Source organism: Macrobrachium nipponense, chromosome 31 (genome assembly GCF_015104395.2).
Source record: "Macrobrachium nipponense isolate FS-2020 chromosome 31, ASM1510439v2, whole genome shotgun sequence".
NCBI lineage: Eukaryota > Metazoa > Arthropoda > Malacostraca > Decapoda > Palaemonidae > Macrobrachium > Macrobrachium nipponense.
Genome location: NC_061093.1, coordinates 43,103,991 through 43,119,862, shown reverse-complemented (window position 1 = coordinate 43,119,862; position 15,872 = coordinate 43,103,991). Strand labels below are relative to the sequence as shown.

The window sequence follows — 15,872 nt, the reverse complement described above, 5'->3', positions numbered from 1 at the left end:
GGGCAGATAAGAAAATACCATTATTTCATTGGGTTCTTTTCACATCAGTTTTCTTCAGTCTCTCCTTTCTGTCTGCCTGCAATTTTCTCACGGTAATTTGAAATCCATTTCGAAGCTTAATAATGATCCGGAAAAGGAAATTAACATATACTGTACTTCGTATATCGCTGGACGTTGATAACTATTTTATTTTTTCGTGTGAAATCACACTGTTTTTTCAATCGAGCGGGCTGAAACCACTTCACGCTGTTTACGAACAAACGAAATTCTTCATGAACTAGTATGACGAACAAAATGCCAGCGGGGGTATTGATCTAGAGCGGCGGCATAGCACGCAATCCACGTTCCACTGGAGATTAAATAAGTGTTACGACATAGTACTAGTAGGTCCCCGCCGAGGCGCTGTTTTGCGTTACCCAGCCCAGCGCTCTCAGTTGAAGTCAGTTCCCTCCGAACTTTTATCTAGTGATCATGTCCCTCATCGGTAACAGTGGTGATAATGATGTGTCCGACGCAGAGAGGATAACTCTTGACGTGTTTTCTGTCATCGGCATGATAACTGTGACGATTATCGTTCTGAAGTTGCTGTGGACGATTTGTAAGATCATCTTCTACCACGACATATCCAAATTGTTCAAGACAAACCTGAAGGAAAAATACGGAGGCTGGGCAGGTGAGTCTATATAGTAGTATAGTAGGCTTATGAGACGCTTCATCTTCAGGAAAACATTAACAAGTCTTATGCTGACTCAGGATAAAACTAGGCTTCTGGCAATATGACAGAGCTACCTCGACTTCGTCTGTGTTTCAACCAAAGAATGTCCTAATGTGTTCATTCATATTTTATCATCAGCTATCACCTGTTCATACGAGTACTGGAGTGTTTCCTGCGTTTGATTATATCTGCTATCTTGTATATCATCCAGTGTTTAATTGGTACTAATTTCGTGTGTGAATATATATATATATATATATATATATATATATATATATATCTATATATATATATAATATATATATCATTCGAGCTACAAATGTCCTTTAATATTTAATTCGCTCTACGGTGATGTGATAATTATTCATAATATTGCTACGTGCGTCAAACGTTCGAATTGGCTAACATGGTAGAGGGGGTTTCATATCGATTCTAATTACAAAAAAACCGAGTTCGACGGTGATTTGTAAGGTCAGAATCGATATAAACTTACAGCCTCACTGTTAGCCGAATTGGTAACGTCAATGTCGGTCCTGATTTCGTGCCTGTCCTTTGGACGGTGGTTCGATCCCATGAGGGTAGGGGACGAAATTATTATCAACTAAAAATTCCCCTTCAGTACATATATGAAAATATATCAATCCGAGGGTTAGAGCGAATTAGATATTAAAGGACATTTGTAAATCGAATGATTTATATGAATCACGGTGATGTGATAATTATTCATATATATTTAATAATATATTTATATATATATATATATATATATATTATATATATATATATATATATATATACTTGCCTTGAGAGAGAGAGAGTTTGATGCGGCATTTAAAAAACACTCCATTTCTGCAAAAAATTTATCTATTTAAAATTTTTCATTACACTTCGAGCAAAATGTGTTGCATCTCAGGTAGAAGTCTGTTTGCTAAGGAGTTTGATTATATGAATACTCAAGATAACAAGAACGTATTCTGTTCCCAAACCTGCTAAAGGACCGTGAAATATGATGTCATTGCTCCAGAGATTCTTAAATGTTTCTATTGTAGATTTACACCAACCGTACATCTGATGTCTAGGCCAGTCCCTTACGACTCTCCTGATTGGCTGTTGAAAAGCCGATGACAGGGCTGGAAACTCTCAGTCTCTTGAGAGAGTTCACACAGGCAGTATTTATGTTCAACCTCTCCTGAGGGATACGTTTTTCAAAGGTATCCCTCAGGAGAGGTGGAACATACCAGAGTCAAAGTATATAGGGTCTGCCCACGAGGCGGTACTAAAACTTATCCCCGCCCCTTGTGAAACGTAATCAGTTACAAAAGGACCATAAATCTTTATGAGACTATATTTACGATAACATTTTTATGTAACTATTTTTGCGATGGCGCTTTTTTATATAAATTTTCCTCTTATTACATGTTGCCGTATACTACGTTAAAGTACAAAGAATGCTCTTTCAAATGATATATGGCATATTACAATTACGATTACTTTAAAACCCACAAGCACACACAGAAAAAATTATCTGCGCACACAAAAATGTGCAATTACTCCATCCGTCAACCTACATACATTCACGTTTCGTAGCGTATCTGACTAAGGGATGATGATAGAAAGAAACTGGAAAATGGATTAGAAAGCTGATAAAATTTACTATATAATGCTTAAACAAAATTGATAGGTATTCTCAGAAATTTTCGAGGAATTCTAGGTCAAAGACGGACCAAAATTTTTAAATTTTATTTACCACATTTTTCTTACATAATTTTTCATCTTATTACATTTTGCCATGTACCATGTAAAAGTACAAAGAATGCCCTTTCAATTGGTATGTGACACATTGCAACTACAATTACTTTCAAATCCATAATCGCGCACAGAAAAAATTATCTACGCACGCAAAAATGATAAAAATTAAGCGTTCGTGGGAGATCTGAAATCTAGCCCCGCCCCTTGGAGAGAGAGAGAGAGTTGTCATGTTATAAAAAATGGACTTGAAGAGAATGCATCAAACCATTATATAGGTAAGTAATTAAATAAGTAAAGAATAAATATATGAAGAACGCTGGAGTAGCTTTGTGTGTTCAAACTGGTATATTTTATGTGGAATAAAACAAGGCTTGGTGAATTAATAAGAGAAAGGGTATTACAAAACATCAAACATGTGACCTCTTTACAGATTTTATCAAGGTTTTATCAAAAACACCATGCGATATGGATTAAATGCATGAAAATTAATGGTTCTTTAAGTAATTCGATGGAGAAGCACCGGAAGGATTATTTTTGTGACGTCACAGTATTAGCTCCGCCCCCACTGCCGAGTTGAGCAGACCCTAAATACTTTGAATGGGTATTAAAAAACATCAAGCATGTGGCCTCTTTACAGATTTTATCAAAAACACCATGCGATATGGATTAAATGTATAAAAACTAAAGGTTCTTTAAGTAATTCAATGGAGAAGCATTGGAAGTGTTACTCTTGTGACGTCACAGTTTTAGCTCCGCCCCCACTGCCGAGTTGAGCAGACCCTATATACTTTGACTCTGGAACATACATCCTGCCTATGTGAACTCTCGAGAGAGACTGAGAGTTTCCCGCCCTGTGAGGCTGTGATTGGCTTATCAACACCCAATCAGGAGCTTCATAAGGGACTGGCCTAGACATCAGATGCACAGTTGATGTGAATCTACTATAGTTGTTGTTAATGCTGCTTATCTTACGCTTGAATTACTGATGGTTTTACTATTACCACGATTTTCTAATTCACTTTCTTCTTCCTTGCATGGGACTATGCTTGGCAGTGGTGACTGGGTCCACGGACGGCATCGGCAAAGCCTATGCTCACGAGTTGGCTGAGCGCGGTTTCAACATCGTGCTCATTTCAAGAACTCTCGTGAAGCTGGACAAAGTGGCTGAAGAAATAAGTAAGTCTTTGCGAGGTGATGGGTGAACACCCTTCTCTTCCTTTTCCCGATTATTTTCCATTGTTTCAATCCATGTGACTGATTCTGACACATTTTTTGAATTCCACACCGATTCCATTTGCCGATAAACTTGTTCACAATCAGTTTATCTTTCATGTGATGATTAGAATGCTTTAAAGTTCAATGGAGTCTGCTACACTTGTTTGGGTACATTTTCTACTTCGTAGGAGCAAACCTTTCGTGCTGCATTGAGAAATTTAATAGCTTTTAACTTTGGCGTCTGACTGAGCAACCTCTTCCGCCTAACTAGGCCTAGCAAAAGCTTTCTCGTAGATGTTAACCCTTCACTTCCCTCTCCTCAGGAGTCAAGCACAACGTGGAGGTTGAGGTGATTCAGGCAGACTTCTCAGAAGGGAGAATGATCTACGATCACATTGCGGACGGCTTGTCCAACAAAGATATTGGGATTCTGGGTAAGACAGGTTTTGCGAAATGTCTCCTATCCTTAATGGTATTTCAGATTTTCAGGGTCATTTAAAATTGTCTTGTACGTTTCACATTCTATATGGACATTTCAAATTTATTTGGGGTTACTTGTTTCTTATGATTGTAATATGACTATTTTAAATGATTCAAGTTTTAGCCGGCGAAAGTTCTACCCGAGTCGGCCCCAAGCCGGTTAAAAAAAAAAAAAAAAAAAAAAAAAAACGAAGTTACAGTTGATGCTATTTCATATATGCCAACTTTGACCTAGCTTGTTAGGAGACCTTGGATGAATTCTCTTTCTTGTGTTTTATTTACATAAGTCATGAGGGCATTCTATGCTGTGAGGCTTAGGCCTAATCCATAAGGGTGTTCATTGTTCTCATTTATATTAAGATCAGCGATAATAATTACTATACAGAAGGCAGAGGTCATCAAAAACAACAGCCAATTCATTCCAGATAGCAATGCCCTTCTGTGAACCCATGATTTTCCCAGACATCGTGTGATCGATTTCTCTAGGGCTGCTCATTTCCAACAGTGAACAACGTCGGCGTTCTCGCCGTCCCCACCAAGTTCGAGAACATCACCGAAGACGAGGTGTGGAACCAAGTGATCGTGAACGTGGCTTCCGTTCCAGCAATGTCCAAGATAGTCCTCCCTGGAATGCTGGTCAGGAAACGCGGGCTCATCGTAAATGTCGCCTCTTCAGCTGCCGTTGCTCCCTTTCCGTTATTCCAGGTTTATGCTGCTACGAAGGTGAGACCGTCGCGGTACATAGGCCTACACACAAACACACACAACTGGGATACGTCACGAATGTTTCAAAGAATTACGAGTGATTTCAAAGGTGGAATATATGAAGCTGCTTTAATTATGAATACCAGAGAATATTAATAACAAGGGCCAATATATGCATACAAATATACACAAATAAGTGCGCGCGTAGCTTATATCCCTTTAATCCTTTGCTTCTTTGCAGGTATTCGTAAGGAGCTTCAGCAAAAGTCTGGAGTTTGAATACAGACGGACTGGAGTCGACGTTCAAACGGTGCTGCCCGGGGCAGTTGCCACGAATATGACCGCTTGGAGCAAGACCATAAGCAAACCAAGTAAGTGAGTCGGTACAGTTGAATATTGAGTCATTTTAAGTTGTGCCTTTTATACGCAACACATCATATTACTGAATAGTTAATTTCAAGTTGAAACTTTCATATAAGGGAAATCATATCACTATGTAATTAATATTAATTTGACCTTTTATTATAATGAAGGTCAAATTAATATTAATTACATAGAGATATGATTTATTACATGAAAAACATATTACTGTATAATTGATTTAAATTTTACTTTTTACATAAAGCAAATCAGGTGACTGTATGATTAATTCTATTTTGGCCTTTTAAATATAGCAGATCATATTACTGTAAAATTAAGGAAAAGATAAACTGGAGAGAGAGAGAGAGAGAGAGAGAGAGAGAGAGAGAGAGAGAGAGAGAGAGAGACTAAAAACAATTCAGTTTTATATTGTTGGCTTAAATCTACAAAAAAGACAATAGGTAACTCTCAACAATAATTTCTTATGATGTTGATTAACTTATCTAAGGTTTTGCTAGAAGTTGTTGCTTATGATCAAAACGCGTTTTCACAAAAGATTCACTTGGCGAATCGAGAAATGACTGAGCATCACTTTCTTTTAGGTCTAGGCGTTCCAACTCCGGCCAAGTTTGCCAGACACGCTGTCGCCACAATAGGTTACGCTAGTGAAACTGCTGGGTTTTGGAACCATGAATTACAGGTATGTGGTAACACTGACTTTCTCTCCACTAATATGCATGTATAATATAATATATATAATATATATATATATATATATATATATATATTAATAATATATATATATAATATATATATATATATATATGAATAATTATCACATCACCGTGATTCATATAAATCATTCGAGCTACAAATGTCCTTTCATATCTAATTTGCTCTAACCTCGGAATTGATATATTTTCATATATTTATAATGTACCGAAGGGGAATTTTTAGTTGATAATAATTTCGTCCCCTCATGGGATCGAACCACTATCCAGTGGACGGAACGAAAATCATATATATATATATATATATATAATATATATATATATATATATATATTCACATATATATATATATATATATATATATATATAGTATATATATATATATATATATATACACGGCAAGCGCGATATGCCTTCTTTAGAAGGCTTGAATTATAAGCTGAGTTGACCAACCTCATAATTTTAAATTAAATTAACCTGACTGAAGAACCGATAGGCCGGCCATAAACTCAACACGTCCATAAATTAAAAACTATTTTTGATGGAAACAAAAAAATGGTCTTCAATTATTTGAACTCGTAATGGTTTTTAGTCTTTAATTTAACAACAATTTGCGTCATGAGACCATCATGAAGAAACTATGAAGGTACTTCATGCAGCACTGCTTGGAAGCTCTCTTTGGCCTGGGTTAGCCTAGTGTCTGATCTTATGGGAAAAGTTGCCAGTGCCAAACATTACAGTTCCTATTGGTATCAAACTAAATTTGAACCTTCACTGGTTTATTTCACATCGGAGGCGATTACCTAGTTGTAATGTATTAAGAATTGCGTCAACGAAGAAACAACGAAGTTACAGAATGTAGCACTGCTTGGACGCTCTCTTTGTTCAGGGTTAGCCTAGGGTTTAACTAAACTTGAACCTTCACTAGTTTATTTCACCCGCCTGTGGTGTTTGCGTATGGTAACACTGCGTCCCGAGCTTTAGATAGTTACGCTATGTGTAAGTTTTAGGTAATTAAAATGATATCTGGGTGTACATTTGCAACTGAAAAGTGTTTTAATAATTAACTGTATGCGAATTACACCGTTAATATTCGAAATAGGATATTGTTATTGTTGAATGTAACTAACTTACGCCCGGGACGCAGTGTTACCATACGCAAACACTACAGGCGGGTGGACAGATGGAAAAAAACCGAGTATAGTTGTAATGTATAAAGTAGTATCACAATAGCACTAATGACGAGTAGTGATGCACACAGGTAACTGATCAAATACCAAATATCTGTCAAATTATTAATATTATTGCTCAAAATATAACGTACCCTTTTCCAGCTGATGATGGCACGAGCACTGCCAGAATGGATGATCACGAGGTCTGCGCAATACATCATCCGTTAAGCTCTTTGGCTGTGGCAGCCACGGTTGAATTAATGGTATTTGATACGAAAGTTGCGACTCGACAGAAGTAATAAGAGATTTCAGAGACCTACTTATGTTTTTCGCGACACACGGGAAGTATTTGAATAAGAAGTGTTAGCTCAAAAGGCGGAAGCTGTTCATCTCAAGTAATAAGAAGTGAACTGATATAGTTACCAATATTCACGCTTTTGAATTACTCTAAATAAATAAAACACTTGATAGAAGAAAGGATAGTGAATAGGACAGTGAATATCTTGTGATTTCAATGATATGTGTATGTGTGTGTGTGTGTACATGTACGTATGTAAGTATACGTTTGTTTTTTAAACTCGATCGCTGCGAAAACCGTTTCAGGTGATAGCACTAACATTTCCGTACTAATTATTGAGAATTCTAGAAAAAGGATCATAATTCGTAATGTCCATCCAAACCTTTATTCATATCACATTCAACTTATTGTTTCCAAACTACTATTTTTGTAAGAAATATACAAAATCGTAAGCAATTCACCATTAATGTTTTTCTGGAAGAAATGATAAAACAGGATTGATCAAATATGCTATGGATAGATTCATTTAATAAAGATTATAATTGTCCATAAAACGTTTTATAAACTGATTTATTATCCTAAGCCGGAATCAATTGCTGGAGGAGCACTTAAATGGCGACAAGAAACCTAGAAGTAGTATCCTCCATCTATGATTTTCTCAATTCGGTGGCAGGCGTCACGGAGATTATGGTCAGTATTGACGATTCCGCAGAGCTCGTTCTTATGGCAAGTTGGATCCTCTGGGCAGGTAAACATCTCAGGTGGCTCCAGGTAATGATTTTGTTTGTTTCTGTTGAATGACAAGAGCAGACGAACGATAAACAGTGACGCTTGAAGCGAGTGTACAAAGGTGATAAGGTGAGTTGTCTTTTCTTATATTCTTCATACTGGCAATGAATAGACGTTAAAAGAAAGTCCAAAATGAAACGGGTCTAAGTCAACATTGTATAGTGATATAGCCATTTATGTATATTAAGATTTATTTTTTAACAGTCGATGTTTTGTTTGCATAATGGTTATATCCCCAGATTACGTAAAAATAATGATCGTTTTCTAACTCGTAATGTGTTAATGCTGTAATCTCAGTTGTTCCTACATCATTTTGAATTGCTCCTAATTTATCTTCTTGCTCTGATCACGAGAGCACATTCGAGTGGGATTGGGTAGAATCACATAACTTAGGCAAGACACATTTTACCTTTGTAATGTTGCCTAAATGAATTTATCTTGTAGTTTGGTAGTCTTACACTGCGTTTAAATCACACACTGTATCAGCCATTGTTTTGTTTTTATCTTGGAAATGTGGTCTATACGTACCTCACATACTGCGCAAACAGGTCCTTATCAGCGGCCATATTGAGAGTCAGCTGATCAACGCTAGCTGCCGTCAGTGTTTGAACTCCGTAAGCCTCCTGAGACGTGTACCTGGTAAGAGGCGAAGATACCCTACTTTAAACTTGGAACCATTACAATTTCACGATTAGGAAAAATACTTATGAAACTATGGTTGTTCAATCTCATACATGTCAATCTTCATCTTGTGGATGATTAATAGCTTTTTTTTATTGCTTGCGTCTAGGGAATGGATGACCAAATGCCTTTCACCAGCCCTGTTCTGAAGAGATAGGAAAATACTTATGAAGCTGCGGTTTTTCAATCTGATACTTGTCACAATTTTTATCACGTGAATGATTAATAGCTTTTTTATTGCTTGCGTCTAGGGAACGGATAACCAAATGCCTTTCACCAGCCCAGTTCTGAAGAGAAAAAGTGAAGAGACGAAAGATGGGCCCGAACATAATGCAGCGATGAGACTTGCCTCTTAACCCTTAAACGCCGGAGCGGTAAATAAAAAAATGACTCCCGTATGCCGGAGGGGTTTGAGAGTGAGCGCGTAAGCGGAAAAAATATTTTTTTCAAAAAATCACAGCGCGCTTAGTTTTCAAGATTAAGAGTTCATTTTTGGCTCCTTTTTTTGTCATTGCTTGAAGTTTAGTATGCAACCATCAGAAATGAAAAAAATTATCATTATCATATATAAATAATGCGATATATGATAGCGCAAAAACGAAATTTCATATATAATTGTATTCAAATCGCGCTGTGCGCAAAACGGTTGAAGGTAACAAGTTACTTTTTTTTCGTTGTAATGTGCACTAAATTGCGATCATTTTGATATATAACACATTGTAAAACGATAAAAGCAACACAGAGAAAATATTATCACAAAATAATGCATGAATTCGTAACGCGCTTACGTAAACACATATTTTTTTCAAAAACATTCACATAAATCTAAATATTGTCCTAGAGACTTCCAATATGTTTCAGAATGAAGACAAATGATTGAATATTACTATACTGTAAGAATATTAGCTTACAAATGCAGTTTTCGACCATATCTGACGAGCTAAAGTTGACCGAATGTCGAATTTTTTATATATATATTTTTTTATATGCAATTATTTCGGAAATAAGAAAAGCTACAACTTTCAAATATTTTTCGTTTTATTTTACATGAAATTGCACACATTTTCATATATAAAACTCTATGAAATGCCTAATATGAAACGGAGCAAATATTCCGAGAATGGGACTTACGCATTTCGGAGATTTGTGGCGGAGAATCCGCGCGCGGAGGGAAGGAAAGTAAATTTTTTTTTTAAAAATTCACCATAAATTTAAATATTGTGCTAGAGACTTCGAATTTGTTTCACGATGAAGATAAATGACTGAATAAATTACTAGAACTTGTAGAGTTGTATCTTACAATTGCGTTTTTCGACCATTTCGGTAGAGTCAAATTTGACCGAACGTGTTTTTTTTTCTATTTATCGTGATTTATATGCAAATATTTCGAAAATGAGAATAGCTACAACCTTCAACTATTTATTGTATTATACATGAAATTGCGCACATTTTCATATGTAAAACGTTATGTAACGGCTAATTTAAAATGGTGCAAACTTACCACAATCGCACGTATGATTTTTTCGGAAGAGTACCGCGCGGACGTAAAGAAAATGTTATTTTTTTTCATAAATTCACCATAAATCGAAATATTGTGCTAGAGACTTCCAATCTGTTGCAAAATGAAGGTAAATGCTTGAATATTACTAGAATATAGGCGTTTTAGCTTACAATTGCGTTTTTCGACCATTTCGGTAGAGTCAAAATTGACCGAAGGTTGAAAATTTGTCACTTATTTTTTATATGAAAATATTTTCAAAATTGATAAAAGTTACAACCATGGGTTGTTTTTAGTTGTATTGTGCATGAAATTGCGCACATTTTCATATATAAAACTTTATGTAACGGCTAATTTAAAATGGTGCAAACATTACCACAATCGCATGTATGATTATTTTCGGAAGAGTTTACGCGCGGACGTAAGGAAAAAGTTTTTTCATAAATTCACCATAAATCGAAATATTGTGCTAGACACTTCCAATTAGTTGCAAAATTAATTTAAATGATTGAATATTACTATAAGAGTTTTAGCTTACAATTGCGTTTTTCGACCATTTCGGTAGAGTCAAAGTTGACCGAAGGTTGAAATTTTGGCACTTATCGTTATTTATATGAAAATATCTTAAAACTGATAAAAGCTACAATCATGTGTATTTTTTTGTTGTATTCTACATAAAAATGCGCACATTTTCATATATAATACTCTATGTAACGGCTAATTTTAAAATGGTACAAAAATTATGTCAAAGTGACGAAATAATTTCAGAGATGTGTCACAGATACTTTTTAGTGCGGCAAAGAAAGAAATTCGCGCTTGCGCGCCTGCGTAACGATTGTAACAAACAACACCTTGATCCGTGAACTCCCAGCATCCCCCCAAGGGCGCGTGATTCAAGAGTTTTCGGCTGGTAGGCCTAAAAGTATTTTTCCGCGAATTTTTAAAAAAACTTTTGTATGTCGACGTAAAATACGTCCAGTCGGCACCCCGAGAGACAAAAAATGTCGACGTAAAATACGTCCAGTCAGCGTTTAAGGGTTAAAGGATGCAAAATGATACGAATCAGGAAAAGAACTGAAGCCGGAAGAGAATTCCAAAGCTTTGCCATTGAGGTTGTGAAAAGTCACCAAATTATACCAGTCTTTCATAGGCAATCCTTTCTGCCACACTTAGTGACGGAAGTGTAATTTGCAGGTCACCTAGTTCGAATGTTGTACTGACAAAAGCAGGTCCAAGAGGATATTGCTTATATTACACACACACACACACACACACACACACACACACACACACACATATATATATATATATATATATATATATATATATATATATATATATATATATATATATATCTTTCTTCTTCCCAGCTTTATCCCTATTCGGGGTCGCCGTTTCTAATGAGTCTCTTCCATCTACCTCTGTCCCGTGTCATTTCCTCCCATACTCCCTTCTCCCTCATATCATCTCTAATGCAATCTCTCCACCTGGTCTTAGGTCTTCCTCTCCTTCATGTTCCATCCACCTCCACGTCCATCACTTCTCTTGCCATGTGTTGATCTTCTCTTCTCGTCAGGTGGCCATACCATCTTAACCTGCTCTTGCCCTTCTTTGATGCATCAGTGACTTTTACTGCACCCCTAATATGTTCATTTCTAACCCTCCTCCTTTTTTGGTTACTCCACTCATCCACCTAAGCCATCCTCATCTCGGTTACGTTCAACTTTCTGCCCTCTGTTTTCTTTAGAGGGGCTGCTTCCAATCCATATGTCATTGCTGGTCTGACCACTGCCTTGTGCACTCTGCCCTTTAATCTTATAGGGACTTTCCTATCACATATGACACCAGACACCTTCCTCCAGTTGTTCCAACCAACAACTGAATCCGGATGTTAATTTCCTCTTCCATGTTCCCCTCATTGTCAATCACTGAGCCAAGGTACTTGAATTTATGAACCCTTTTGATGTTTCCTCCGCCTAATTTGATTGTTGTTTGCTGGTCGTCATCCAATTCAGTTGTCATATATTCTGTCTTTTTCCTGCTTATTAAACCTCTACTCTCCAAGGCATATCTCCATCTTTCAAGTTTCCTCTCAGTTCTCCCTGTTTCTCGGCTACCAAAACTATGTCATCTGCATAGAGCAGACACCATGGTGGCTCCTCCCTGACATCCTCTGTTAACACATCCAAGACGATGTTAACCCTCTTACGCCGGGAGCCCTAAATAAAAAATCAAAACGTTCTCCCGTATGCCGGGCCTGGTTTGGAGTGAGCGCGGAACCGGAAAAAATAATTTTTTTCAAAAAAATTACAGCGCGCGTACTTTTGAAGATTAAGAGTTCATTTTTGGCTCCTTTTTTTGTCATTGCCTGAAGTTTAGAATGCAACCATCAAAATGAAAAATAATATCATTATCATATGTAAAGTAATGCGATATATGGTAGCGAAAAAAAAAAAATTCATACATAATTGTATTCAAATCACGCTGTGCAGAAAACGGTCAAAGCTAACCAGTTTGACTTTGTTTTGCGTTGTATTGTACACTAAATTGCGATCATTTTGATATATAATACATTGTAAAACAATAAAAGCAACACCGGAAAAATATTATCACAAAATGATGTACGAATTCGTAACGCGCGGACGCAAAAAAATATTTTTTTCAAAAATTCACCGTAATTTCTAAATAATGTTCTAGAGACTTCCAATTGTTTCAAAATTAAGACAAATGATTGAATATTACGATACTGTAAGAGTTTTAGATTATAATTGCAGATTTCGACCATTTCGGACGAGTTAAATTTGACCGAATGTCGAAATTTTAATATATATATTTTTTATATGCACATATTTCGAAGATGGAAAAAGATACAACTTCAATTATTTTGGTATTGTATTCTTCATGAATTTGCGCACATTTGATATATGAAACTCTATAAAAGGCTAATATGAAAAGGAGCAAATATTAGGATAATGCCATGTACGTATTCGGAGACTTGCGGCCGCGAATCGGCGCGCGGAGTGAAGGTAAATATATTTTTCAAAAATTCACCATAAATCACAAATATTGTTTTAGAGACTTCAAATTTGTTTCAAAATGAAGAAAAAATGACGGAATATTTCTAGGCCGTAAGAGTTTTAGCTTACAATTGCGTTTTTTTCAACTATTTCGGTAGAGTCAAATTTGACCGAACGTGGTTTTTTTCTATTTATCGTGATTTATATGCAAATATTTCGAAAAAAGAGAAAAGCTACAACCTTCAATCATTTTTATTTGTATTCTACATGAAATTGCGCACATTTCATATATAAAACTTTATGTAACAGCTAATTTTAAATGGTGCAAACATTTCGACAATTGCACAAAAAATTCTGATTTTTCGGAAGAGTTACCGCGCGAACGTAATTTTTTTTTTTTTTCATAAATTCACCATAAATCGAATATTGTGCTAAAGACTTCCAAGTCGTTGCAAAATGAAGGTAAATGATTGAATATTACTAGAATATAAGAGTTTTAGCTTACAATTGCGTTTTTTCGACCATTTCGGTAGGAGTCAAAGCTGACCGAAAGTTGAAATTTTTGCACTTAACGTTATTTATATGAAAATATTTCAAAACTGATAAAAGCTACAACCATGGGTTGTTTTTGTTGTATTGTGCATGAAATTGCGCACATTTCCATATATAAAACTTTATGTAACGGCAATTTAAAAGGGTGCAAACATTAGGACAATCGCACGAAAAAATTTATCGGAAGAGTTATCGCACGAACGTAAGGAAAAAGTTTTTTCATAAATTCACCATAAATCGAAATATTGTGCTAGGACGTCCTAATTTGTTGCAAATAAAGGCAAATGATTGAATATTACTATAATATAAGAATTTTTAGCTTACAATTGCGTTTCTCGACCATTTCTGTAGAGTCAAAGTTTGACCGAAGGTTGAAATTTTTGCACTTATCGTTATTTATATGAACATATTTCAAAATTGATAAAGCTACAATCATGAGTATTTTTTAGTTGTATTTTTTTGTGCATGAAATTGCGCACATTTTCATATATAATACTTCATGTAAAGGATAATTTAAAATGGTGCAATAATTATGTCAAAGTGACGAAATAATTTCCGAGATGTGTCACTGATACTTTTTAGTGCGATAAGAAAGAAATTCGCGCTTGCGCGCCTGCTAGCGATTGTAAACAAACACGCCTTGATCCGTGAACTCCCAGCTCCCCCAAGGCGCGTGATACAAAAGTTTTCGGCTGTAGGCTATAAGTATTTTTTTCCCGCGAATTTTTTTTAAAAAAAACTTTTTTGAGCGACGTATGATACGTCCAATCGGCATACGGGAGACATTTTGACTCGACGTTTAATACGTCCAATCGGCGTAAGAGGGTTAAACAGAATGTGGGCTTAGAGCAGATTCCTGATGTAACCCGACTCCAACTTGGAAATTTTCTGTTCTTCCAACTGTAGATCTGACACTGGTCTTTACATTTCTATACATCTCCCTGATCTTGCTGACATACTTCTCCATCACTCCTCTCTCCCTGAGACATCTCCATATTCCCTGTCGTGGTACTCTGTCATATGCCTTCTCAAGGTCTATAAAGGCCAATTGCAAGGCCTTTTACTTCTCTCTGTACTTTTCCATAATTTGTCTCAGAGCGAAAATACCATCCACAGTACTAAGCACCTTCATGAATCCTAGTTGCTGTCTACCGATGAAAACTTGCTGCCGTAATCTTTCATCCATAATTCTTTCAAATACCTTCAGTGTATGTGACATGAGCTTTATTCCTCGGTAATTTTCACAACACTGTATGTTTCCCCTCCCCTCTTTGAATATTGGGATTAAATATACTTTCTCTCCATTTTTCGGGTATCGTCTCACTTTCCATAATCTTTTTTCATTAACTGCCACAATATGTCAATTCCTTACCTCATCAAGAGCCTTCCAGGCGTCTGCAGGTATGCCATCTGGTCCCACTGTTTACTATTTTTATCTTTCCCAGTGCCACTCTAACCTCAGCTTTTGTTATTTCTGTGACTGTTCCACAATTTGTGTGTCCGTCTCCTCTTAGAAACCTTTCATTTTCTTCATTCAATAAGGCCTCAAAATATTCTTCCCATCTCCTTATTATGTCTCTCTCATTTCTCAGTATATTTCCATCCTTATCCTTAATCTGTCTTATGTGTGTTATAGCCTTGGTATTCTTATTTCTCAGTGTGCTAGTTTAAAGATCTTTCCTTGCCCTTCCTTGGTATTCTAGCTCTTTGTAAAGCTGATATATGCTCTATCCTTAGCAATGCTACAGTTTTCTTTGCTAATTTATTTGCTTCTTTATAGGCCATCCAGTCCTCTTCCATTTGGGTCCCCTCCCACCTTTTCTTTGTTTCTCTCTTTTGCTTTGTTACATCCTTTACTTCTTCACTGAACCACCACGTTTCCTTATTTTCGAACATCTTGCCACTACTCT

General features: G+C 36.2%; 2 protein-coding genes across 3 annotated transcripts in view; one reads left to right on the top strand and one right to left on the bottom strand.

Annotated features, from left to right (window-relative positions):
- The first annotated feature begins 249 nt into the window (after positions 1-249).
- Positions 250-7,979, top strand: LOC135206924 (hydroxysteroid dehydrogenase-like protein 1). 2 transcript variants are annotated; one of them, XM_064238421.1, is made up of 7 exons: positions 276-673; positions 3,518-3,640; positions 4,003-4,113; positions 4,665-4,882; positions 5,106-5,235; positions 5,827-5,924; positions 7,290-7,979. In XM_064238421.1, exons 1-7 carry the CDS (start codon positions 472-474, stop codon positions 7,353-7,355), a joined length of 948 nt encoding a protein of 315 aa, XP_064094491.1. In that variant the 5' UTR covers positions 276-471; the 3' UTR covers positions 7,356-7,979. The 2 variants fall into 2 exon arrangements, 1 of the variants encoding a protein (XP_064094491.1); XR_010312847.1 differs by lacking the exon at positions 7,290-7,979 and having other exon boundaries at positions 250-673; positions 4,665-4,973.
- The window catches only part of LOC135206829 (sphingomyelin phosphodiesterase-like), a 126,398-nt gene continuing 118,320 nt past the window's right edge, over positions 7,795-15,872 (bottom strand). Inside the window, exons 13-14 of the mRNA XM_064238319.1 lie at positions 8,743-8,850; positions 7,795-8,215 (exon numbers count right to left, since the gene is read on the bottom strand). Of these exons, the coding sequence (XP_064094389.1) occupies positions 8,053-8,215; positions 8,743-8,850 (271 nt within the window). The 3' untranslated portion in view covers positions 7,795-8,052. The remainder of the gene's footprint in view (positions 8,216-8,742; positions 8,851-15,872) is intronic.

What these genes read in the sequence shown, in the direction of transcription:
- LOC135206924 (XM_064238421.1), top strand. Translation starts at nt 472, where the DNA reads ATGTCCCTCATCGGTAACAGTGGTGATAATGATGTGTCCGACGCAGAG. An exon ending in CAAAGATATTGGGATTCTGG is followed by an intron (nt 4,114 to 4,664) that starts GTAAGACAGGTT and finishes CATTTCCAACAG; the next exon opens with TGAACAACGTCGGCGTTCTC. An exon ending in CAAGACCATAAGCAAACCAA is followed by an intron (nt 5,236 to 5,826) that starts GTAAGTGAGTCG and finishes ACTTTCTTTTAG; the next exon opens with GTCTAGGCGTTCCAACTCCG.